The sequence below is a fragment of the Puma concolor genome, chromosome B3 (assembly GCF_028749965.1).
Source record: "Puma concolor isolate L17-30 chromosome B3, mPumCon1.1.hap2, whole genome shotgun sequence".
Classification (NCBI taxonomy): Eukaryota; Metazoa; Chordata; class Mammalia; order Carnivora; family Felidae; genus Puma; species Puma concolor.
In genome coordinates, this window is record NC_141672.1 from 130,637,771 (window position 1) to 130,665,475 (window position 27,705).

At 39.3% G+C, this 27,705-nt stretch overlaps 1 protein-coding gene across 1 annotated transcript in view; it reads left to right on the plus strand.

Moving 5' to 3' along the window:
• CERS3 (ceramide synthase 3) overlaps window positions 1–27,705 on the plus strand; it is a 105,721-nt gene that overhangs the window by 12,950 nt on the left and 65,066 nt on the right. Inside the window, exons 3-4 of the mRNA XM_025919586.2 lie at window positions 12,709–12,882; window positions 24,605–24,722. Coding sequence (XP_025775371.1) covers window positions 12,710–12,882; window positions 24,605–24,722 — 291 coding nt within the window. The 5' untranslated portion in view covers window position 12,709. The remainder of the gene's footprint in view (window positions 1–12,708; window positions 12,883–24,604; window positions 24,723–27,705) is intronic.

Below are 27,705 nucleotides of genomic sequence, written 5' to 3' on the forward strand. Positions count from 1 at the left end.
CTGATTTCAGTCATACCTGCTTTTCTGCAAGTTCCGAGCCATGTGACTGGTCTCAGTAAACATCCTTGATCAGGGCCTCGTTTTTGGCCCTGAGCTGGACTTTGGCAATGTCTGTCAATTAATGACTGGAACAGAGTTAAAGCAGAAATGTGATAAAGTTGAAGAGGCATCTGGAAGAATTACATTTTGGTGAATCCTGTCTCCGTAAACTGCATTTTCTCTCTTATCTTCATTACCTTTGGCATCTCAAGTCAGTTTATATAGATAGATCTTTCTACTGGCTATGGAAGCACACTCTATTTTCTCTGAAATTGTTAGAGTACAAAAGATATTCTCATAGTTAGCTTTTGCATCTTTAAGAAGGCTATGAGAAGTTTTGGGTAGGTAACAAACTTGCCTTACTTCAAATCAGCCAGTAGCTTTTGTAAGTGAAACATTTACATGAAAAAATGATTGTCTTAAAATGTTAATGTGAAACAAGTCACCTTAATAACACCTTTTAGTAATGGGAAACTGTGTGTGTATTGGGAAAAAGCTGGCTTTCCTGGGTTTGCTTGGACAGTGCACCTGTATTTCCCTGGGACTCCGTTTCTTCATATGTACAGGGCTGGACTGGATGAGTGTATGGTTTTTAGAACAAAATTTACCTTTGTTGATTTGAGTCATTAAGCAGAAACCGGTTATAAATTTTCCTAATATTGGATCAACAGTAACAAATTGTCAACAGTAACAATAATTTAAAATTTTCAACACCAAGAATTTTACCATTTTTTCATTCCTTCTAGTTTGCCTTTACACACACATACACACACACACACACACACACACACACACACACACACTGAGATGTATATGTATAAAGTAGTATAAAAATGAGATGATATACCATCATATCATTATAGTATAGATATAATTTTGAATTTTGGGGTTTTTTTACAAGTCTAAACACTTCTCATGTTGGTAAACATCACAATTGTTAGTCTTAGCTGAATGTTATTGCATAGAGCTAACATTTCAAAATATACTTAAACCTTTCAGATTTTTAAAAATCATTATTATGAACACTGAGACTGAAGTAGTATTTATTAACTATAGCCTAAACATATTTTTTGTCCGGTTTCACATATATTCCTAGGTAGGCTTGAACATTTTGGTGACTTCTAAACTTATTACTCTAAAGGGTGGTATCATTTATGTTTTTTTTTTTTTAATGTAGTAGTTTTAACTATATCACAGCACTGTGTATTATTTTTAAATAATTTAAGAGGTGTCAGTTAAAGAATTTAAAGAAGAAAGTTCATTTTAGCTCCTCTTCAGAAGGGCAAATGATATTGAACAGCTTGACTCCAATTTATTATTATTTATTTATTATTTATTAACAGGCATGTAACAAAGTGATTTACAAACATTTACTCACAGAGTACATTACTACCACTGTTTTGTAGATGGAGAGATTGACATTGACATTAAGTTAGCTGTCTGGGGGCACATAGTTAGTCAACTGTCAGAACCAGGTCTTAAATCCAGGCAGTCTGGCTCCAAAATCCATGTGCTTGACTGCTGTGCTGTATACTGACTCCCTTAATATCTATTGAGCACTTACTGTTTGTACACTTACTGTATGCCAAGTTAGGGATGCTGTTGTGAGCAAAACAGGTGTCCCGCCTATTCTTGTGCATCTTGAAGTCTAAGGTGGGAGCCAGAATCCAATCAACATACAAACATGTAATTACAAATTTAATACAGGCTGTGAAGGAAAAGAACAGGGGGCGATGGCAATATTTGGTTTAGATTTGGAGCAATGTGTGGTGGGGGCAGGGGTCATGGAAATCCTTGCTGGAACTCTTAGGGAGGCTTAAGTTGGGGCTTGAAGTATTAGGAGGAGAGAGTTGGGTGAAGATGGGGAAAAAGGAGTCCTGGCAGAGGAATAGTCAATACACATACTGGGAGGCAGGTAAGAACTTTGTGTTTTGTTCTCAAGAGTCTGAAAGCAGACCTGACTTGAGGGATCACAAAGTGAGGAACATGGGAGGCACAAGTCAGCCTGGAAAAGCAGACAGGGATCTAGTGGCCCAGGGTCATTCCCAGGAGACCATGCAGAGGTGAGGGCGGGCCATGAGGAGCTGCCTCCAAACAAAGGGGGGGCCGCTGGGACCCTAAGCCTCCGGCAGAGCCGTCCCCACGTTGGGTTTTTCTGCACACAACAGCAAACAGTAACTTGTGATTTTCTAGGAATTAAACTTCATTGGCTCAATATTTAAGTTAGGAAGCGGGCTATTTAAGCTAGGAACCCAGATCAAGGCGTATTGTGAAATTTTATTACAGAGCCAAGAGAAACATGGCCTGAAGAGAATGGCACTAGGGGATAGCCCTGGCTTCAAAGAGAGCTTGACCCCATACAGATGCCAAGTGCCTAGTTGGCATTTTAGGAGTTTATTAGTTTTGCTGGGAAAATATCCCAATTATGTTTACTAAACAGGGAGAACTTATTGCCCTAGTGGAAAGTGATGGCTGCTCATGGGGACATTAACCTAAGCCTTGGAATGGAGAAAGGAGCAGAGGAGGAGAAGCACATCTTTCTGAAATCTCCAGGCATCATTTAATCTGTAACCAAACTCTACACACAGTATTAGAAGGGAAAAATGAGAGGGTTCTCCCTTCTGCTTTGGAACTTCAGAGGCTTTTTTCATTTTTTGATTTTTTTTTGTTCAGAATAACTTTAGCTTCTGTTAATTCATATTAGATTAGGCATATTAGATTAAAAATTGGACTTTTCCACCAAGGCAGTCTGGGCCCAATCAAGATTGGAGAAAATAAAGGATTGGCCAGTAGGAAGAACTGTATAGAATGCAGGGATCACTGCTGTAGGAAACCCTCATGACCCCTGGGGCTGAGCTAGAGCATGCAAGGAAATGCCACCCTATCTGCACCGCCCCCTCCCCCTCCACCAGAGGCACACCTGTTGGGGAGGACACAGAGGAATTACCAGCAGAATAGGCTGGAAAGCAGCCCCCTAGAACTTGCCAGGAATCTGCCCTCCAGAATGCGGGGGAGACCTAGTCACTGGAAAGTGTCTCACTGGCAGCACTCCCCAAGTACAAAACTCCCCAGGGAGAATCTGCTGGCTGCTCAGGGCTCCTGGAGCCTTTCACTGGAGCCTTTTCACTGACTTTCACCAGAGTTAGGAAGCAAAACCCTTTCATCCTGCAACATCCCTCCACCATCCTCTATTGATAGAGCTCCAGGGCCAGCTGGCAAAGGGAAAATAGGAAAGGAAGCAGACCCGTTCACAGAAGAGGCAAAAAAAAAAAAAGGTGGATTTGCAGTTGAGAGGCAATGAATTGATAATTGGCACAGGCTCCATACAAGAAGCCCTACAGGCAGAGCAAATCCTGAGCATGCTCCCCAGTAGGCAAAATACTAATGGAAATACAGGTCCCCAATTGACTTATTATTTTAAAAAGTCCCCCAGAGTTTTTAACTTATTGAATTTAAATTACTGAGCTCTTTATATATTCTAGATACAATGTTTTCCTATTGCAAATATTGCAAATATTTTCTCCCAGTCTATATAGGCTTCCTTTTTGTTCTCTATGTGATATTTTTGTTGTTGTTGAGCAGATGTCTCCAGATTTTATAATCTACCTGGAAAAAATATAACACAATATGGCAATGTAGTTCTTATTTCCTTCTCCTTCATATTTTTCTATATATATGAGAGTTACGGTCTGAGCTGTTAAAACAAAAAGGACCCAAAATTCAATGGCTTCTTGACAACAAGAGTTTCTTTCTCTTGTATGTAACTGTCCAGACATGTGGTAGGCCAGGATAATGGGCTAATTGACCTCAAAGATTGCTTCTATCCTGTCATCCCTATTTCTAGTTATTAGGATGGAAGAAAGAGAGAAACAGAGACACACAGCTTGGAATTTAGGGAGATTACTCAAGTGAATTCCACTGCTGTGTCATTGACGTGGACACAGTCACGCATGGCCAAATCTAGCCACAGGGGAGGTTGGGCAGTGTCTCACATGGCAGGACAGCCACATGCCCAGGGAAAACCTGGGGCCAGGGGTATATGGGGACTGTAACCAAAAGGAAGAATCATTGAATACTCAGGACATCCTGATACCCCTCAATGACATCTTTGAGGTGATATCCTGGTTGTGTTTGCAAATGCTCTGTATTTTTCTTTTTTTTAAGCTATAGGTCTGTCTTGAATTTCTTCAAGGCTTTAAATTGATATAATGGTAAAATTTAACATGAGAGAGTTACTTATCTTATTGTAAGTCAGTTACTTCTCTACACAGAGTATAGGTTTTGTTTATTTATTGATTTATTCATTCATTCATTCATTCATTTTTCTCTTCAGTTTTCTCACTGTAAGCCCAAACATTTATAGGCTTTTAGTGCACTAATTTAATCACAATAAATATTCCTCAGAGGTAAGTTAGTCTATCACTTGCATTGTCTTATCCATTTGAAATGGCACAATTTATTTATTTTTAAGTTTGTATTTATTTTGAGAGAAAGCGCACCAGAGCACGCACGAGAGGGGAGGGGCAGGGAGAGACTCCCAAGCAGGTTCAGTGCTGTCAGTGCAGAGCCTGACACGGGACTTGATCTCACGAACTTTGAGATCATGCCCTGAGCTGAAATCAAGTGTCAGAGGCTTATAACTGAGCCACCCAGGCGCCCCTTAAAATGCTTTTAGAGCTGGAATTTACAGTTGGCTCAGTCCTTACGCCATTGACAGGAAGCAAGTAGCTGCTAATGTTTTCCTATGTGTTTATCTTGAAGGCTTAACCAGTTTTTTTGGCTGAGTTAGTAGAATTCATTCCAAAGAAAACACAAACAGATGAAATGTAGATAAACATATTTACCTGATCCCTTGCACCAAATTTTAAAAATTGTTTTGCAACTAATAAAAATGAGATGGTTTTTAGATAATTAAATTACATATCACTTTTGGCTCTAGCGTCACTCCTTGATTGCTCAAAAGTCTATGCCAACCTCGGCAAACCTTCTGTCCATCCATTCAACAAGTCCTTACTTAGTGTGTACTGTGTGGCAAGCCTCGGGTGTACAATAGTGAACAATCCAGGCACACTCTTTGCTCCTCTGGAGTTGCCTTTCTTGTTAGCAGAGGACCCTAGTCCCACTGTAATCTGGCCAGTCACCCAGTCTCCAAAGCTCTCACCAACTCTCACATCCTCCAACACTAATAATACTCTGAGCTAGTGAACATCGATTCAAATGGGTCTTTCCATCACTTTATTGCTCAGAAATACACCGTAACTTCAATTAGAGTTGTCTGCCTAGTTTCCCATTTCTTGTCACTGGCCTCTGAGAGCTGTGTTCTGTTCTGTAGACTCCCTCTCTCGTCACTCTCCTCTCTCCAAGAGATATGTTCTGTAGCGTTATCTCCTAAGGTGATGGGGTTACTTACAGTCGGTACTGCATAGATAATTAGCAGTAGGGATTGCATGGATAATTACCAGAATTTGATAATTTGCCCAAAACTTCAGCCTAACTTGGAGTTCTCACCTCAGCAAGGGTTCAAGCGCCACATTTTTTTTAGTACTTTGCAAAAATGTTGCTTCAAATAGTGATGAACTTGTGGTCCAGATGGTTTTATTTCTTCAGTCCTAAGGTCAAATTTAATGGTGTTCATTTGAGAAAGTGGCTCAGCAGGCTTCTTTCACCCTGTTGGGGTTCTGTATCCATGAGGTCAGAAAATCATGAGTCATAAAAACCCACATTAGTTAGATTGTCTTCCTGCAAACTACTGGCAGCTGCAGCCGCAAATAGGGTTTGAAACTTCCACAGTATTGGCAGGTGGGAAAACACAGCTGGACTGTGATGCTTCCTCCAATACTGATACTTCCTCAAAGTAAAAGGAAATAAATGCTGGTATTTTTCTTGCAAATATTTCTTACTTTAAAAAAGAGCTTCAGATATTTTTAATGTAAATACTATGGTTCCTTCAGATATTTTTATATAAATAGGAGTTGCAGTACTCAGAGAATGGACGAGGGATGGGAAAGGGGGACTTTTGAGTAGCAGATGAGAAAAAAAAAAGAAAGGCACCGGGAGTGGCCAATGAGTAAAATACATTTGCTTAAAGAGCGTACCAAGCAGAGACGGAAGAGTTGTCAACAGAGCTGACAATATTTCAGTTGCCAGAAAGGCCTAGAGCTGAGCTAAAGGAATGGAGAGGTGGGCTGCGGATTTGCCATGGGAGTCAGTGGGCTTCCCAGACTGTCCCAGATGCCACCGGCATAGAGGCCTTGAATGACAGATTCATTGTTGCCAATGCTCAGGATTGTGCTTACAGCAGTAACCTGTGTAGGCTTTTAAAAATGCAGGCTTTTCCTGGGATGCCTAGGTGATTCAGCCAGTTGAGCATCTGGACTCTTGATTTCAGCTCAGGTCACGATCCCAGGTTATGATCCCAATGTCGTGCCACATCAGGCTCCCTGCTGAGCATGGAGCCTGCTTAAGATCCTCTCTCTCTCTCTCTCTCTCTCTCTCTCTCTCTCTCTCTCTCCCCCTCTGCCCCTCTCCCCTCCTCGAATGTGAGCTCTCTCTCTCTCTAAAATAAAAAAATGCAAGTATTCCCCCATGTCAGTGTTTTCTAATTCTCTTTCCACCTGGCTATTATTGAAATATTGCTATACTTCATTAACACAGCATAAAGATATCGCTTCACTGGCTGCACAGGTAATATATCTTGTCATCTACCATGCATCTTTTTAAGGCTGTGTCAGAGAGGCCAGCAGCCTCTTTTACACTGAACCAAAAAATACCTTACACAGTGACTATTAATAATGCCACTGTGATTTGAAACTTAGGCAGTGCAGGAGCCAAAATGGAAGAGGGAGAGAAGAAAGGGGATAAACAAGTGCTCGTTGTCTGCAAGATGAGATCAGAGGGAGGAACTGACAAATGCTACAGGCTGCCTGCCCCTAGATTCCTGCTTCTCCGTGTAAGCCCTCTTGGTTAGAGGCAACAAAATCCACCTCTCTCTTAACCATCTTAAACACAGGGCTTCATTGGAAGCAGCCCACAGCCCTGAAGGAAGGCCGGTGGACCAGACTTGGATGACAGTGGAAACCAAGAAACCGGGAGTGGGGGGGTGGGGTGGGGGGATGGGATCAGGAAGGCCAAAAAGCTAAGAGATGACAACGATCTTTTCAACAGCAGCGGCCTAGGCAGGATGCCATCGGCTGCCGCTGGATATCGCTGTCTGCTCCAGACTCAAAGCCCCGAGAAAAGCATCCAACTGGCCAAGCCTAGGCCATCCCAGCCAACTGTCAGCAGATGGAGAACGGTCCATGTTGGCTCTCTCAGTGGGAAAGGCAGTGCTCCCCCCCCCCCAATTTGGTGGTGATTTCCCCTGCTGCTCTGAGAGCCAGATGCTGGGCTACCTCCAAAATGGCATGTCCGATACACTAGGGTCAGGGAGAGGTGGCTATAAAGGAGGCCAGAGGTACTGGCACAGGCTTGTGGCCGTAGGAACAGCTAGCGGGAGGCTGAGGGACCGTGACCTGTTTCTTGCTAGTCGACCCAAGTGGCCCAGAGGATTGGAGACTGCTGGCCCCGGTTTTCTTCAGCTCATTTCTCTGTGTTTAGCCTCTGATCTCATCCTGAGAGAAGTAACAGGATGGTAGAGAGGCTGGCTGGAGGCATCGCCTGAATTTTTAAAGCCCACTGCTAGAGCTGAAATGTGGGCTTGTGGATGTCTACCGAACACCCTTACACCCGGGGGTGGGGGGGGAGGGCGATCATCTAGGACAGCCGCTTCTCCTTCAGGGCGGTTAGCCTGTTTTGCTTTTTAAAGCATGCTATTTCTTTCCCCCAGAAAGTCATGAACTTTAAATCATGCTGAAATCTGAATCTGGATATAGTCTTTCCTTCATTTAATTACTTTCCTTGGTTCGTGGACACAAGCTTGACACAGGTGAATTTGGGAGGTAAAACATAAGCCCCATAAATGAAATAATGGGAAGCTTTAGCAGGATGAGCTCTGGGTTAAAAGTGTTGAAGCAGAGGAGGCTTCTTTTTTTAATTTTTTAAAAGTTTGTTTATTTATTTATTTTTATTTATTTATTTATTTAGAGAGCAGGGGAGGGGCAGAGAGAGAGGGAGAGAGAGAGAATCCCAAGCAGGCTCCACACTGTCAGTAAGGAGCCTGATGCAGAGCCTGAACTCATGAACCACAAGATCATGACCTGAGCCTAAATGAAGAGTCGGACGTTTAACTGACTGAGCCATCCAGGCACCCTGTGGAGGAAGCTTCTTTCCTGTTTCTTTTTTCTTTTTTTGTGATATAATTCATATACCACACAATTCACCCATCTAAAGTCTGCAATTCAACATTTTTTAGTATCTTCACGGTTGTGCAGCCAACACCACATTCAATCTTTGAACATTTTCATCAACCCAAAAAGAAACTCTGTACCCGTTATCAATCACTCCCCGTTTCGCCCCACACTCCCTTCATACACCCTAAGGAACTAGTAACCTACATTCTGTCCCTATGGATTTACCTCTTCCGGACATTTCACATAAATGGAATCATACAATATGTGGCCTTTTGTGTCTGGCTCCTTAGCACATTTTCAAGAGCCATCCATGTTGTAGCATGAATCCTTCCAATTCTCCTACATACCCTCTTGAATGCCTACATGTAGAATTGCTGGGTCATACGGTAACTCCACGGTGAACGTTTCAAGGAACTGCCAGACTGTCTTCCACAGCATCTGTACCATTTTACTTCCCACCAGCCATGCCCTCCACATCCTTGCCAACACCTGTTATCTTTATGATGATAACCATCCTACTGGGTGTGAACAGTACCTCTGAGGTGGTTTTGATTTGCATTTCCTTCATGGCTAATGAAGTTGAGAGTTTTTTTTATGAGCTTAGTGGCCATTTGTGTATCTTCTTTGGTGAGATATTCAGGTTCACATTCTTTGCCCATTTTTAAGTTGGATTATGTGTCCTTTTATTATTGAGTTGCAAGAGTTCTTTATATAGTCTAAATACAAATCCCTGATCAGACATGATTTTCAGGTATTTTCTCCCATCCTGTGGGTTGTCTTCTTCACTTCCTGATGGTGTTCCTTGACGCACAAAAGGTTTTCATTTTGATGAAGTCCAATTTATCAATTATAAAAATTTTGGCATTTGTGCTTTTGGTGTGATATGTAAGGAGGCTTTGCCTAACCCACAGGACTGCGTAGACCTATGTAGTCTTCTAAGAGTGTTTTAATTTTAGCCCTATAAGGGTCCATAAAGGCCTATAAGGTTTGTGCTTCATGTTGAGTTAAACTTTGTGAATGGTGTGAAGAAGGGATCCTTGACTGTTTGAAGCAGCAATAATTGATGTTTGGTGGCAGCACATAAAAAAGAATGAATAAATAATTAGATTTATTTTTTTCGCAGTCTGAGCCACATTTTCCAGGGGGCCACCCTCAACTTTTGTATTGTTTCTATTTCCCTTTAAATGTTTTAAGCTGTGGGATATTAGCATTACTATGGCTTTCAACATCTTGGTTCATTGCTTGCATATGAGGCACAAGGGCATAATTTAGAGTGGCAACTCCTAAATAGCTGTTGTAAACTATTTATTTAATTGTGTTTCACTCTGGACAAAATAATCTGTGCTGCCTGGAGTTGCATTCTAGGAGTGAGCGAACTATTTTGTATAACAATTACTATAACAATAGCAAAAGAAAAAATAACTCAATCACCATTGCTGTTTGTTCCCTGAACCCTAGATTATTAAATTAAAAAATTTTTTTTAACATTGATTTATTTTTTTGAGAGACAGAGACAGAGTGCAAGTGGGGGAGGGGCAGAGAGAGAGGGAGACACAGAATCCGAAGCAGGCTCCAGGTTCCGAGCTATCAGCACAGAACCCCACCCGAGACTCGAACCCACAAACTGTGAGATCATGACCTGCGCCAAAGTTGGAAGCTTAACCGACTGAGCCACCCAGGCACCCTTAGACTATTAAATTTACAGCCAACAAAGTTATGAACATACTGAGGCAAAGTTTTAGGGGAAAAAAAAAAAAAAATCTCTCTGCCCTTGCAGGTGTAGCTCATTCTGATGTGGTGAAGGTTAAGGCCTGGCCCAAGATTTGCCCATTACACAGAGCCTCCCATGGCCAGAGTTGGTTTCTGAGATCTGTAGGAAGTTTGAATTTCAGCTGGAGTTGGACTCAAGGCTTAGGCCTGTTCTTTTACTGAGCTGTATCTGACCATGCATTCAAAACAGATTACCTCTCTTCATGCCTTCTTTTGGCCAGTTATGTCAGATGGCCCAGGCAACCGAGCTTGAATCGCCAGTTCCCTTCCCAAAGTGTGTGACTTCCCCTTCCTCACTACCCTCTCCCCTGTTCTCACTGACTCCGAGTCCAGAGCCACATGAGTCCTGACTCAGTCGTAAGCTCCCTGAGTCCAGGATCACCCCTTTCCTTTCTGTAGCCCCACAGCCTGATAGGGAGGAAATATCAACTAGTCTTTCTTGATTATCTTCATTCCATATTTGCACAACTGCAGCTATATTCATAGGACTCATCCTCCCCCAGAGTAGAAATCAGAGTGAAATGATTAACACATGAGAAAGAAGGCAGCGCTTCTCTTTCTGCACACAAGCCATGCAGCTGTGGGTGTGACCGAGTTAGTGCTACTTCGGATAAACACATCTCTTAACATTGGATGAGAGACGAAATGAAGCACGGAATTATCTCAGCAGGCTTCAGCTGTTGCTTGGGGTGTGGATTTTTCAGAAGGATATCGGGGTCCACACTCTGGAATTCTTCCTCACCTGAAGTTGGAAATGTGTAACGTCAGGACTCCACCCTCTGATCCTCGCCTCTGATTGAGACTTCCTGCCCTCTGGGGTCCTTAGTCCCTCCCATCATACTTGTTCTTTGACCTCTGCTTCTTGGGGTTGTCTATTTCCCCCTTCAACCTCACTTCTCTCTTAATTCTTTGTTCTCTACCTCATCGGGATCTCATGCGTAGTCTCATGTAAGATGTTACTATCAGCATACTCAGTGCCTGATTCCAGCACTGCAGTGCAAGCCTTCCCATTTCTGACTGTATCCAGCGCTTGAAACTCCTAATTGCTCTCCAGTCTTCCTGTCTCCTGAAACGGACTCCATACCACTGCCAACCAAGTAGCCACATATATGCCTGGCCTGGGGGCTCACGGGGCCTTAACATCCAGCCCTCAGCCCACTGGATAGAAGGGCTGTGTCTGCCCAGAGGCGACGCCATCCTCCTATCTGCAGAAAGACACCATTTGGGCTCACAGAGGACCTGGCTGCCAAGTGGCCTTTGAAAAATATCTGACCATTTTACTCCTTTGCATAATACTGTTCAGTGGATGTCATTAGCTAAAGTCCAAGCTACTTAGCATGGGTCTCACACCCTCCATGACAAAGTCCTACTTGACTCACCAGCCTTTTGATGAGAGTGACCATATGATTTATTGGCCAAACTAGAGCACTTCTGAAAGTAAGGGGGCACTATTAAGAAGCGTGCCAAGGCAATGAACTTAGACTGTGGGGGCACCTGTGTGTAACCATCCCACACCTTGGATTCTTACACTGTAGTAGTACCAAACTGCTGGTCGTGTTCAACGGGAACTGCAATATTTACAAATCAAGATGTTTCGATAGAGTTACTTTGACCACCTTGTGATCAATCTGCGGACATTTTGATTCCTTTCTCTGATTAACTATTAAAAGACGAAATCAAAACATCCTCAAGGTCAATATGTCAAGACTAAAAATTGTTCATAGCTAAAACAATGAGATTAGGACATCTAATTCTGTTTTATTCTTTGTTTCTGGTTATTTGATCATAGCATTTTTCCCTCCTTAAAACTTCTATTTCCCACTCCCATTTCCTGCCTTTCCCTGGTTTATCTCCATTATTGTTCAGGACATCTCAAGGATCATCTGTTCCAGGGATCTTTCTCTGACACTTCCTGGCTGGGCTCAGTGCCCATCATCTCGTTCCAACAACACCCTGTGCCTTTTTTATTGTACCTAAAAAAGATATGTCAAAGTCATCTATATATTCAGGCCTGCCTTGCCCACAAGACTGTAAGGTCCTCAAGGCAAGAATGCTATCTTTTCAATCTTTATATTTTCAGTGCCTAGCACAGTGGTTGACGAATAATAGAATCTCAATAAATATTTGTTGGCATGAACAGATTTGAGCTCCTTATTGTACTATGAAATTAAATATACTTGTTCTTTATTTCCCAAAGAAGTTCTCAGGGTACTAATGTAGATTTATACATACTTGGAGCTTTCATGAGGTTGACCTTGGGCGTGTTGAAGTTGTAGAGATAGATTACTGTTAAATAATTTTTCATACCATAGAGTCATAGAAGAGGAAGAAACATACCCATGATATCAATGTATGTTGTGCCAAAAGTATGAACAGTGGTATGTTAAACTTCAGTTTGCCATGCCACAGCCAAAAGTGTTCTGAGAGTATCGGCAGAGTAATTCTTGTTTAATGCAATGAACAATCATGAAACCCATTGAATAATAGGATTCCATTTTGCCTTGTCTTCAAAACTCTCTGGCATAGGTATTTTGAGTAATGGTGTTCGATGTTATTTTAATTTTAAGTATTTGCTTTATAAGCCTAACATATTCTTTTTCCATCTCTCTAGAATGTTTCAGACGTTTAAAGAATGGTTTTGGTTGGAACGATTCTGGCTTCCTCCAACAATAAAGTGGTCAGATCTTGAAGATCATGATGGACTTGTCTTTGTAAAACCCTCTCATTTGTACATGACAATTCCGTATGCTTTCGTCTTGCTGGTTATCAGACATTTCTTTGAAAAGTAAGTAGTATTTGTGTGTCTTTCCTTCCCATTCCTCTTCTTTGCCCCAACTCTGGAATACTGGAATCTTTGTAAGAACGTTAAATAATCTGTTGTTCAGAGGTGGCCATTAATGGGCTACAGATTTCTGGGGGAGTTCATCAAATAGTATATACACCAAACATTATCTAGAAGCCGAACAAATGAAAATTAGGAGCACAATCTCCTCAAGTGTGTTAGTTTCACAGTGAAGAAAATTGAGGTCAAGAGATGTTAAGGATCATAGGACTTATTAGTGCCAGTGACAACGTGGGGACCCACTTCATCTTCCATGTCGCATGCTGTCTGACAAAGGATAAACATTCCCAGAAAGTCAGTGCTAGAAGAGTCTGTGTCATTTTAGAATGCCTATAAAATAGCAAAAATGGCTCATTAAAGACCAAACTTAATATTTGCTTTATAGCATAATTTTAAAGGTTTACTGAAAGTTTTAATAAGCAGTCCTTCATTCCAAAGTATAAGGAAATCAAAGAAAAAATATCAATTTGCTTTCTCAGAAAAAGCAAACTTTTCTTTTTCTTTAATTTAATTTAAATAGATACTGCTTCCAACCTTTTTATTAAAACTGTGCTTGTGTTATGATAACAGGAGATAAATGTTCATCTATAATCTCCATGGCTGTCTCTATTTCAAAAACTGTTATTAGCACATTAACTTTTTTGGAGCAAAAAGAATATTTGAATGTCAAAGTTGGAAAAACTTAAGACAAAACTTGATAAAGATCATTTAGTCCAAGACTAACTGTAATTCAGATCATATGTTTATAACCATTTGCAGGGTCCTTATCTCAAGAGTTAGTTTGACCAACTCTGCTACATAGACTCTCCAAAAGGTTTTTGTGCAAATAACAACTTTACTTGGGCCAACAATGTGCTATTGCTATCGAGAGGAAGAGGAAGCCCCTGGATACCACTTAAACTTTAGCTGGAAACATTTGCAAATGTTCTTCCTTTTTGACCATTAATTCCACTTTTTACTCACATGTTTGGATTTGTCAAAGAATGCATAAATAAAGTAGGATTTGCTGCTGCACGTCCGATTTAGCAAATTACTTTCTACTAACCTGAACTCCTTGCTTGTCTTGCATAGCATGTGGTGATCTTTGAATTTGGCATCCAGGTCTTCTCCTGATTTGCACTGCTGATTTCCCACTTCTCGGTGGACAGCTCCATTTTTTACATTTTGATCAGGACTAGAACTAGAAAACTCTTTTGGTTGCCAAAGCAGCACAGCTGTGGAGGACCAACTTGCTCTGTCTTAGCCTAAGCTGCTCCAACAATAATCAGGAAGGAATCCAATCCTCTTGTAATTCCTAGGACCATTCTTGCTTCTTCTCAAGGGATTAAGTATAGTCTATGTCATTTTTCCAATCTCCTCATGTAGCTTTAACTCCCAATAATTCACCCTTAGCTTTTTCCATTCACTACAGAAAATGATGTGTTGGTCCACTAGCCTCACATCTCTGTTTGAATGCAATAGAAGTAAGGAAAATCTAACTTGGAAGTGAGATTATGTCTTTTGAAGCATGCATTTATATCTTTTTCAAGGTTTACCATATCATTTGCATTAGATTAAACCACATATGTCATAAATAAAATATTGCTTACACCTTGCATTTGAATAGAAACTTACAGTTTAACAAGTATATGAAATCACAACTGATGTGATCTCAGTCAAGAAAATAAGAAGTGAGTAACCTGGCCAAGATCGCACAGTTAGTATTCAAGGGGTAGATTTGGGACATGAACTGACATGTTATGACACCAAGTTCAGGGCTGTTGGGTTTTTCTTTTCCCATTATACCAGTACTTCTTGGACTTTCACAGTACAATACTCCTGATGGCAGACAAGAGTTAGTTAGTATCTCTTGAAAATACAGAAAACATAAGATAGCAAATGTGAAATTTTCTGAACTATCTTAAAAACTCATGTAAATTTGATACTGTTTCAGCATCTCCCACGATATATTTATCACACGAAACCTTTCTTCTTTGGTCCTAGACTGTGTTTATATTACACGTACTCATTCCATGAAGTGACCAGTAGCTGTGATTTGGCTGGTTCATTTTTATCCCTTAGTGCTAGCCAGGAGCCATTTAAGATCAGAAAGTGATGTCCCTTCCTAGAATAGCAAGAACAGAGAGAGAGAATTGATAAAGAACAAAGAAGTAGATCATTTGAAAGGGACTGACATTTGCTTTGTATTTTGGACTCCTTTTCCTTCTAAGTTTTAGCTTGTGGCATATATGTATGTGCATGTTGTTGTTGCTGACTGGGGTTGGTAGTGGGGAGTCCAGCACAGCACTTTCTAACCAGTTTTTCCAGACTCTTCTATGCATTCCTTTATGTGTCTGAAAAGTGATTTAAAGGGGATCTGAGGCACTCAAATTTAAATACTTGTGGAATAAACACATTGTCTCAAAGTAAATTGTGGTCCCAGAAGGGTCAAGGCAAGGACGGAGGTGGTAAAGTCAAAAGGTAATCTTTTTTCTTTCATTTAATTGTGCCTTGAATACACTCCCCATTTCTACCATTTCTACTGAGCAACATAAGCTCATGATGGGCTAATATGTCCTCATTCTTCAAAGAAGGAAAGGTGGAATGACCCATCTGTAGCCATTTCCAAGAGTTGAAGAAGGATTGTTATTAACTGTCCTAAATTGAAATAGTCTCAAAGTATGTACATTAGACTCAAATGTTATCTGAGACTTACATTGCTCCAGATATTTTGTTCTCTCATATAAACCCCGGCTTGGGGTGCCTGGGTGGCTCGGTCGGTTGAGCGGCCAACTCTGGCTCAGGTCATGAGCTTACAGTCCGTTAGTCTGTGAGTTCAAGCCCCACCTCAGGCTCTGTGCTGACAGCTCAGAGCCTGGAGCCTGACTTGAGTTCTGTGTCTCCCTCTCTCTCTCTGCACCTCCTCCACTCGCACCCTCTCTCTCTCTCTCTCTCAAAAATAAATAAACATTAAAAAAAATTTTTTTAATAAATAAAATAAACCCCGGCTTAAACTCTGTTCAAAGAGTCTTTGAATCCTTCGTTAGCAACTGGGAATTGACCATAATTATGCCAGTGGGTTATTGTTTCTGTTTAGGAGAAGTATTTAATTTTTTTTATGTTTATTTATTTTTGAGAGAGAGAGAGAGAAAGCAGGGGAGGGGCAGAGAGAGAGGGAGACACAGAATCCAAAGCAGGCTCCAGGCTCTGAGCTGGCAGCACAGAGCCCTACATGGGGCTCCAACTCACAAACTGCGAGATCATGACCTGAGCCGAAGTTGGACGCTTACTGAGTCACCCAGGTGCCCTGTTGTTAAGGAACAGTATTTAGACTTCACATGCTTAATATCTGCCTAGGGCTGCCTTCCTTTTATTCTATAAAAGAATATTGAAAAAAGGGGAGGGGGATCTCAAATTGCTAGGCTTTTGGCTCCCAGGCTACTGATGAAGTGCCAGATGAAGAGGGGGCGGTCTGGGTGTCTGCATGGGGCCATCTGAAGGCTCAGTTCTGCAATAGTAGCAAACCTGAGAGACTCATTCCTTGGCAATTAACCTAACATTGAACCGTTTACATGGGAGCAGAAGTTCGCATTCTTTTTTCTTCCTCTTGGACATTTTTTTTTTATATTCCATATCCATAAAATGAAAGTTCAGGCAAGTTAATCTCTAAGGTATTTCTACAGTTAAGACCTGTCTCCCTTCTCTTTTCAGTTTATCAAATATTTTTATACTCCATTCTTTTCTCCTTTTTCAAAGCAGAGTTTTAAATTAAGTACCTCTTCATAATTATTTATACTTACATCAGATGAAGTGATTGATTTTCCAGATTTATTTGAAAAGGAAAGATAATGCTAAAATAGAAAACTATATACTTCCTGTGTTTCTTCAAAAATGTTATTCCTGTCCTTGAAACCTGGGCATCTTAAAAAAAAACGAGACCATATTTCTCTTTTTTTGGTTAAATTAATAATTTTAATACAGGTGGGTTCCTCAGATCAGCAAGTATGCTATGGATATGTATATTCACCCATTGTATATATTTATCCATATACTAATCTTCCACATGACCCTCTAGAGTGGAATGTTACACTTTATTCGGCTTTGAGGTTGGTTGTATTCCTTTACTGCATAAAGCTTTTTTTGGCTCAATTCTGCTTTGCTTTTAAAATTGTTCCTAATTTCTTCATTTCTAACATTTGAAAGAGCATTGAGTGACTCTGACTGAGAACATTACCATATTAAAACATTGTATATTTGTGTTATTCTATTAGTAAAAACAATGAATGTTTCCCTCCCAATAAAACGTTTCAACTCGTAGGTTGGACAAATGAACAAATTCCATTATTTATCCAAAACCTTGTCAAATATGTATTTGGAGACTTTGTTAGTTTCAAGGACATCTTAGTTTTTGTTTGATTTGGACATTTTATGTGAAGGGAAAATTAATTAATCATAGTTCTCAAATCATAGCATTCTCTCTTTGGTCTGTGTAAGACCTCTTGACTGACTGATTTGAATTAACTCTTTTCATTAATTACCTTTCATCCTTGTTTCCTAGTCCCATTCCTGCCCTCTGGGTTCTAATGGATTTGATGGCTTTTTGTTTGTATGACCCGGCAAAACATGTGCATAAACATAAAGTGCATGTTATCGTTGGTTGACATAAACGGTATTGTGATGAGACCTCATTTTCTTTCTTCTTTGTAAAAATGCAGCCTCGTGTTTTATGATCTATCCACATTGCTCTATGTACATGTGGCGCATACTTAGTTTGTTTTTCTATGTCTCTGAAATGTATGGGCCATTTCCAGGAGAATTCAGTCCATTTGGAAGTTGGATTGGCTTATATATTTTATCAAATTGTTTTAGAAAAAATTTTATTCAACTCCCACGGTCATAAAAAAGTGAATTGAAGAGCTAAATGATCATTCATAACCAAAAATTTCTGGCGTTTAATTAAACACAGAAACCTCTAAGTAAGTACTAAAATAGACTGACCTGGCAGAAGATAGAGCCTTTGTTAGAACTGAAGAAAGAATAGGGACATATCGTTATTTTTTAAGATCAGCTTTATTGGGGTATGATTTACATATAATAGAGTTCATCCAAAACTTGATGCCTTTTAACCACTATACAGTCGTGTAACCATCACCACAATTATGACATGGAAGATTTCCATCAGCTTAGAGACTTCCCTGTACCCTGTCTGGTTTATCTTTTCCCTTCCTACTAACCCCTGGCAATCACTGATATGCTTTCTATCAGCATAATTTGCCTTTTCTATTACTAGAAATGTAATCATGTAGATCATAGTCTTTTGTGTCTGGCTTCTTTCATTGAACATAATGCACTGGAGATTGTTTTCATGTTGTTGTATGTATCAGTGATTCCTTGTCATTGCTGGGTAGTCTTTCAACACTGATACACCACAATTCATTTATCCTTCAACTAATTGTTGGAAATTTGGATTGTTTATAGTTTTTAGCTATTACAAATAAAGGTGCTATGAATATTTGAGTACAAGAATTTATAAGGACACATGTTCTTGTTTCCCTTGGTAAACTGCTAAAGTATTTGCTCTTCAAAAGACATTGTTAATGTATGTCTATACATACATACAATGGATTTTTATTCATTAATAAAAAGGAATAAACTCCAAATATATCCCCAAATACAAATGGACCTCAAAAACATTAAGTTCAGTGAAAGGAGCCAGATATAAGCAATCACATATTATTTTATGATTCCATTACATTAAATATCCAAAAAAGACAAAGTTGTAAAGGCAGAAAATAGATTAGTGATTTCCTGGGGCAGGGGTGAGAGGGAACAAGATTAACAGTAAATATGCATAAGGGATTAGATCGGGACAATGAAAATCTTCTAAAGCTGATTTGTGGTGATGATTCTAAACTTGGTAAATTTACTTAAAAAAACACTGAATAGTATATTTGGAAAAGGTGAATTATTTGATATGCAAAAATGCCTTAATGGTTATTATTTTTTTAATGTTTATTTATTTTTGAGAAGCAGAGTGTGAGTGGGGGAGGGGCAGAGAGAGAGAGACAGACAGAGAGACAGAATCTGAAGCAGGCTCCAGGCTCTGAGCTGTCAGCACAGAGCCCAAAGTGGGGCTCAAACTCATGAACCCTGAGCCGAAGTTGGATGCTCAACCGACTAAGCCACCCAAGGACCCCGCCTTTGTGGTTATTTTTAAAAATGTAAATAGAATGAAAAGACAAGCCACAGCCTGGGAGAAAATATATGCAAAACATGTATCTAATGAGGGACTAAAATTCAGAATATATAAAGAACTCTTATAATTAAATAATAATAAACAAAAAAATTACTTGATTTTTAAAATGGCAGAAGGCTTGAATAGATAATTCACCAAGGATATACAAATGGCAAGTAAACACATGAAAAGGTGTCCAATATCCTTAGTCATTAGCAAATGCAAATTAAAACCACTACACCCTGGAAATTAACAAAAATGTCAACGTTCCTCTAAAAATTCTATCTTCCCTAAAGGCAATCAGAAAACTAGCAAAAATTGTCAAAACAAACTTTTCAGAATTCATAATTAACAATCCAGGGATTGTTATTTAAGAAAAACAACTGACTCTTGGAAGGAATAGCAAGCTTTGTGGCATATTAACTTCCCTATTTCTATCCTTCCTTTCCACCTCTGTGATAGCCTTGAAAAACCAACAACCTGTAATTTCAGTGGAAACCATCACCTTGGCAGCCATTGAAGGGAGCAGAAGAGAGTTAGAGATCCTTCAAAGCATCATTACCAGAGAATTATCCTTACCTGACCTGTCTTGTGGTTGCCTAGAATACAGTACTTATAAGGCTGTTGTACTGGATCTGACTCAGAAAAGTCTCCTTGAGGGTGCTTGTCTGAAACAAGTAGAGGCAATAGTTTAACTTTGAAACTGCCTGAGGTAGTAGATAACAATTGGGACAAACAATAGATTAAGCAAAATACTTAAAAAGGAAAACTGGAAAGGTTCCTGGGTGGCTCAGTTGGTTAAACATCCAACTCTTGATTTCAGCTCAGGTCAGGACATCCCAGTTATGAGATTGAACCCCACAATGGGGTTCCCACTGACTGTGGAGGTACTTAAGATTCTGTCTCTTTCCCTCTCCCTCTCCCTCTGCTTCTCCCCTCCCCCCCCGTCAAAAATAAAATAAAAAATAAAATAAAATAAAATAAAATGAAATAAAATAAAATAAAATAAAATAAAATAAAATAAAATAAAATGGAAAATGAGATGTCCATAGAGGGCTTTGAAAAGATCGGACATATTCTTGGAAATCAGAAGGCCACTTGAAGTTGTAGAGCTTTGAGTATGCCCAGGGCTATCCACGTGCCCAGGAAAGATCTGAGAAGGCCCTTAGCTCTCACCTCTGGATGATCTTGAGGCTCTGTGCAAAGAGAAAGTGAAGGCTAAGGCAAAGTTGGCAACTGCCTAGCTGAGTGCTGAAGGTGTGTCCCAAAATGTATGCAGAGCTCCTTGGCAAAGACTGAGAGAATTATTGGTTCCAGGCATTTAAGGAAATCTATGTCCAATCATGAAATGATACCTAAACTAATCCAATAGAGACTCCACTGCCCAAACATGACGAAGAATACAGACTTCACAGATCAGTTCAAAAGAGGAACTAAGTAAACAAATGGACAATGATAACAAACAGCAAAACAAACAAACTCCGAGGAGAGGGACAATTTTGTTTCTAGAATTGACACATCATATTATTTAACATGTCTGATTGTCAGCAAAACTTATAAGGCATGTAAAGAAACAAGGAAGAATGGTTCATGCACAGGAAAAAAATAGTAATCAGTAGAAAGTGTCCCCTACAAAGCCTAGATGTTGGACTTACTAAACAAAAACTCTAAATCAGCTATTTTAAATATGTTCAAAGAACTAGAGAAAACCATGCTTGAGAACTAAAGGAAGGAATGAGAACAATGTCCCACCAAATCAAGAATATCAATAAAAAGATTATAGTTAGAAATTATAAAAGAAATAAGAAATTTTGGAGTTGAAAGGTACAATAACTCATGAAAAACTCACTAGAGGAGTCCAACTGCGTATTTGAGCAGGTAGAAGAGTCATCAGTCTGAGTAAGAGAAAGGAAATAAAAGAATGAAAGAAAATGAAGAACCTTGGAGAAATGTGGGATACCAGGAAGCATAACGACATATGCATAATGGAAGTTCCAGAAGAAGGGGAGAAAATGAATAGGATAGAAAATATTTGAGGAAATATGGCCCAAAATTTCCCCAAATTTGATGACAAACATTAATATACACATCCAAGAGGCTAAACAAATTCCAGGTAGGGTAAATTTAAAGAGATCAGCAGCTAGATACATCACAGTCAAAAGACAAAGACAATGAATCTTGAAAGCTCGAGAGGAGCATCTATCATATACAAGAGATCTTCAATAAGATTAAGAGTCGATGTCTTATCAGCAACCATAGAAGCCAAAGGCAGTTGGAAGACATATAAAAAGTGCTGAAATGAAAAAAAAAAGATACTGTCAACTGAACAAGCTATCTTTCAAGATGGAAGAAAAATTAAGACATTCTCTGATGAACAAAAACTGGAAGAATTTGTTGCTTCCAGAGTCATCCTACAAGATATATTAAAGGAAATCCTTCAGACTGAAATTAGAGGACAGAAGACAGTAACTTGAATCCACAGGAATAAATAAAAAGCACTTCCAGTAAAGTCACCTACCTAAGAAATGAAAAGGGGGCGCCTTAGCGGCCTAGTTGGTTAAGTGTGCAACTCTTGATTTCATTTCAGGTCATGATCTCACTGTTCCATGAGTTTGAACTCCTCATTGGGCTCTGCGCTGACAGTGTGGAGCCTGCTTGGGATTCTCTCTCTCCTGTCCCTCTGCCCCTCCCTGCCCTCAAAATAAATAAATAAACTTAAAAAAAAAAGAAATAAAAAGAAAGTATACACGCAGTTTTAATTTATAACACATTTTCCTCCTATCTGATTTAAAAGACAGCTGCATAAAACTGAAATCATGAATCTGTGTTGATTAGTATATAATTTATAAAAGTATGATTTATATGATAATAACAGCACAGAGAGGGGAGGTAATGAAGCTTTTGTATATTGCTGAAATTATTTTGGTATTAATCTGAACTATGATGTTATAAATGAAAATGACAATTGTAATCCCTAGGTTAACCACTAGGAAAAATATTTTAAAAGAAGAATATTTTAAGGAAGAGAGAATTAAAAAGATACACTTAAATATCTAACACAAAAGGAGATAGCTTATGGAAGAATAGAGAAATAACAGACATAAGATATATAGAAAACAAATAACAAAATAACAGACCTAAATCCTGTTTTATCAGTAATTAAATATAATTTGCATTAATGTAAATACTTAAGTATTTAATGTAATTAAATACTCCAACTAAAAGGCATAGATAGGAGAGATGGATAGAAATACATGATCCAACTATATGCTTTCTAGAAGAAACACACTTGAGGTTCAAGGACATAAATAGGTTGAAAGTAAAAGTATGGAAAAAGTAAGCAAACAGTAACCAAAAGAGACCTGGAGTGGCTGTACTAATATCAGACAATTTAGACTTTCATAGATTTTTAAATTGTTACTGGAGACAAGGACATTTTATAATGTAAAAGGGTAATATATCAAGATGATATAATAATTATAAACATATATGCACCTAACAACAAAGTTGTGAAATATATGAAGCAAAAACTGACAGAATTGAAGGGAGGAATAGACAACAAATAGCTGTGAATGTCTATATCTCACTTTTTAAAGTATTTATTTATTTATTTATTTAGAGACAGCGCAAAGTGGGGGAGGGGCAAAAAGAGAGGGGGACAGAGGATCTAAAGCAGGTTCTATGCTGATAGCAGAGAGCCCAGTATGGGACTTGAACCCACAAACTGTGAGATTATGACCTGACTGGAAGTCCAACCCTTAGCCGGCTAAGCCACTCAGGTGCTCCTATATCTCACTTTTAATAATGCATAGAATTAGGGGAGAGATTAAAAAGGAAATAGAAGACTTGATCAGCACTATAAACCAACTTGATCAACACTACAGACATCTGTAGAACATAGCACCCAATAACAATGGAAGACACATTCTTCTCATGTGCACAAGGAGCATTCTCTAGGATAAACCATATGTTAGGCCATAAAACAAGTCTCAATAATGTAAAAAAATGGAAATCATACCAAGTATGTTTTCCAATCACAATGAAATGAAATTAGAAGTCAGTAGCAGAAAGAAATTGGGAAATGAGCAAATATGTGGCAATTGAACAGCATACTTCTAAATAACCAATGAGTTAAAGGAGGAATCATGGTAAATTAGAAAATACTTTGAGATGAATGACAAAGAGAACATAATATCAAAACTTATGAGATGCAGCAAAAAACAGTGAGCAGAAGGAAATTTATAGCTGTGAACACCTATATTAAAAAAGAAGGAAGATCTCAAATCAGTAATCTGACCTTCTACCTTAATAAACTAGAAAAGGGACCCCTGGGTGACTCAAGTCATGGCCTCAAAGATCATGAGATTGAGCCTCACATCAGTGTCCTTGCTGTTTTTGGGATTCTTTCTCTCCCTCTATCTTTGCCCCTCCCCTGCTCACACTCACGCGCTCTCTCTCTCTCTCTCTCTCTCTCTGTCTGTCTCTCAAAATAAATAAAATAAACATTAAAAAAAAAAAGAAGATGCTAGAAAAAAAAGAGCAAACTAAGCTTATAGCAAGCAGAAGTTAGGAAATAATAAGGATTAGATTGGAAAGTCAGTGAAAACCAGTACACACCCAGTAGAATTGTTGAGATTGAAAAGACTGGCAATACCAAGTGTTGGCAGGGATATGGAGTAACTGGAACTCTGGCACTTTACTGGCAGGAATGCAGTGTGGTACAGCCATCTTGGAAAACAGTTTGCCAGTTTCTTATAAAGTTAAGTGTATACTTGTCCTATCAATTCCACTCTGAGATATTTACCCAAGAATCAGGCTATTTTTCTCATAAGTTGGAACTTCAGATAAGAACACAGTAATTCTTTAAGAGAATATCACCAAATAAAACTTTCCAGAACTGCAGCTGGGTGGCTCAGTTGGCTAAGCATTTGACTCTTGGTTTCAGCTCGGGCCATGATCTCATGGTTCATGAGTTCAAGCCTCACATTGGACTCAGAGCTGATGGCGCAGAGACTGCTTGGGAATCTCCCTCTCCCTCTTTCTCTGCCCTTCCCCTGCTCGTGCTCTCTCTGTCTCTCAAAATAAATAAATAAACTTAAAAATATAATAAAATTATTCATTTTAATCCCTAGGAGTCTTAAAATGAAACTCTAAGTGAAATGGCTTATCCTAATTCCTGGATCTTATATATAAATATATTTGGGTTTACATAAAGTAGATTTGAGAACAGCATGCAACTTATTTTTTTAAGTTATTGCTTGTATAAGAGGGTCTCAAAATTTGCTCTCCTTGAACTTTTTTGTCAGCCAGAGGTTGGTTGTAGATAGCCCAAGAACAACATGACCCAATGACTGACCCTTCATTTGGAACCTAAAGTTACAGCTTGAGTTTTCTGGTGTCATTGTGGGTTCATTCTCAGATTTTGGACTTACTTTCTTTCATATTTTGTAGGTTTATCGCCATGCCTCTAGCAAAAGCATTTGGCATTAAAGAGGAAGTTAGAAAGAAGATTATACCAAATACCATCTTAGAGAATTTTTTCAAATGTTCCACAAGGCAACCATCTCAAGTAAGTACAAAGTCTTTGTTTGGGGATTAAAAAAAAAAAAAAAAACAACAACTCCTTTCTTAATGTTTCAGTCACCAGTGGTTTACCTCATCTGTACAAGATATCTGTTCCAGTTAACCATTAAATGATTTGATTCATTTGGATTTTTTTTCCCTCTATTGAGGGCATATGTTATATGTTTGGAATGCATTCCAAACATAATATAAAATGACAAGTAAATATTATAAAATAACCAATGTTCGTAGCTGAACTATTGTGTTCAACTACAATGTTTAACAATCAATGCCATAATTTAGGTATAAAGATCAAAATTAAATTTTGGAGGGTAGATATGCCAAGTATACTAATATATACACAAAGTACAAAATATACTTATACAAAAGTATACTAATCACAAAAAGACCGTTGTTAAGGCAGAGTAGCTCCTATCTGAGACTTCTGATGATTGTGGCACCATTGATATACATTGCACACATTTTTAAAGTCTTAACTGGGATGGCTTTTGTGAGAAGGGGCACTTTATTTTATCCAAGGCCTCAACACATTCAGAAATGTGCTGTGCTCCTACGATGCCCCAGAGATAGAATTTTTAGGAAAGTCAGAATTCTATTCACAATACAAGATGCACTTAATGAAATATTGTAGTGCACTGCTTGTGTGCATAACATTTAAAAAAAAAGGGTTTGATGTAATGGCTGTAAAAAAGATAATGTCTAGGCAAGTCTAGTTTCATTTTCCCACCATAGTTAAAATGAGAGATGGAATACAAACTGTTTCAAAAGTGGCACACCCTCTATGATGACTACAGACAGCAATCACCGGTAATTTTGGAAGTCAAGAGTGTATGCTAACACAGTTTAGGATAGATAGATTTTTTTACAGTTTATTTATTTTGAGAGAGAGAGAGAGAGAGAGAGAGAGAACAGGTGAGGGGCAGAGAGAGAATCCCAAGCCAGCTCTGCAGTACAGAGCCTGATGCAGGGCTCGAACCCACGGACCGTGAGATCATGACCTGAGCTGAAGTCAAGAGTCAGTCAATTAACCGAGTGAGCCACCCAGGAGCCCCTAGGATAGGTAGATTTTTAAGGGTGCTGGACTTTATTTGCTGAATTCAGTTGTTTCATGATAACTGTTTCTATTGTTGGTCTGGTGGGCTCCCTGCCCAAACAAGGCATGTGGAAGTCTGAGCACATAACATGAGGCATCATGTCCAGAATAGTTCACAGCTAGCCAGCACTGTCTGTAACTTATTCTGCCCTCAGCTTCTGTCCTGGAATTCTTTGTTTTTTCTAAAATGAGGACAGTCTGACAAGCCATTTCCACGTGTTCTTTGTTTCCACCTGCTGTAAATGACTGCTGTTGTTTAATTCAGTACTGTTGTTACTACTGGTGATGATAGTGCCCACACATCATTTCACATTTCTTGAAATGTGTTTATGAGAAATTGAGACTCTTTCAGAGAGTCCCTATTATTTTTCTCTCTTTCTGTTTGAGGACAACGAACTTGGGTAATACCTTATATAACACATAAAGAACTGTGCTATGCTACCCATCACTTGCTATATTTGTTATAGCAAAACCTTCAGGTCAGCTTTTAGGAAATTTAAAATTATGTAGAAAATTTTATCTTTATCAAGTCTCCCTGCTGTGGAGAGAAAAGAGCCATGTGACAGTTGAAGAAGTACTAACATAACATCTTGCACAATTTTCTGTGCGTTGTAGGTATTGTTTTATATATCAATAAGAAAATACTTCTAGAGACTTTTGTTTGCAAGAGGATTCTATCCCAATAATATTAGAGTGTATGAAGCCAGTATTGTCAAGACTGATGTTCAACCAGATTCATCTGTGCTCTAAAACAGAAAATAAATTTCTTCAAATCATGTTCGAGTGCTATTTCTAGATGCAATTTATTAAGCAGATATCTGTAGAAATGATGGGATAATAAAATTGAGTTGTTCCCAGATTTGAGAAGATTCCAGTATGAGAGCAGGGACTTTCTTTTGCTCACTGACGAATGTCCAACATCTAGAATGGTGCCTGGCACTTGTGAATAGAGGCCCACTAAATATTTTCGAATGACTGAATATATAAAACTTTTGTAACAGTCAAACTAGACCCAGAACTCTTTCAGTCTACAAGCAAATAGGATATAGTGCTGCAGCATAGCAGTATATGTCCTACTGGGGACCAACCAACAGCATTTGAAGCATGTCCTCTGTTTCGAGAAATCAATTCTTGCTTGCAAAGTATTTCAGAAATAAAGGAATGTTTTTTCTTAAATGATTTTCAGCCCGTGGTGTCCTTTCTGGGTTCAGCCATAATCTCTGGCACTGATGTAGCACAGGATAGTTTGCACAACACGTTTTCCCTCAGGAGCCCCCAGATCCTGTAACCATCCCCGTGAGGTGATGCAGGAAGCAAGCACTTATGCTGTTAGCACCCCATTTCCACAGGGGGTCAGAGGAAGTGCTCTGGGCTACCCAGCGATGAAGTAGCAGAACTGGGTCCTCTGCTTTCAGTTCCCTGTCATATTTTGTTATGGAAATACTGTGTTCTTGCTTCCTGTGAGGGAGTTTGATATGCGTGGGGCTCTGGGGCTCGTGGGTTAGGGAATCTAGACTTCCAGAGTTGTCCAGCACAAGGTCCTCGCTGTGAGATCAGAGGGATTGGACAAAAAGGCCAAAGATGTCCATCTCCAGATGTGTTCCTGCACCTCCATTCAGTTCACACCACAAGAGGGGGACTTAACAGTGCAAATGTCGGTCACCCCCAAGATAGATCCCCAACAAAGCCCTCCTTGATGTGAGCCTAGCCACATTTTCCCTCCTTTCCTCTTCCTATGTTTCTACCCAGCCAGACTTCTTTCTGTTCCTCAGGCATTCCCTGTGCATCCACACTCTCATCTCCAGACGACCTCACATGCTGGACCCTCTGCCGGGACACTTCCCTTCTTTATCCTCTCCTTCTCAGGGCATTTTTC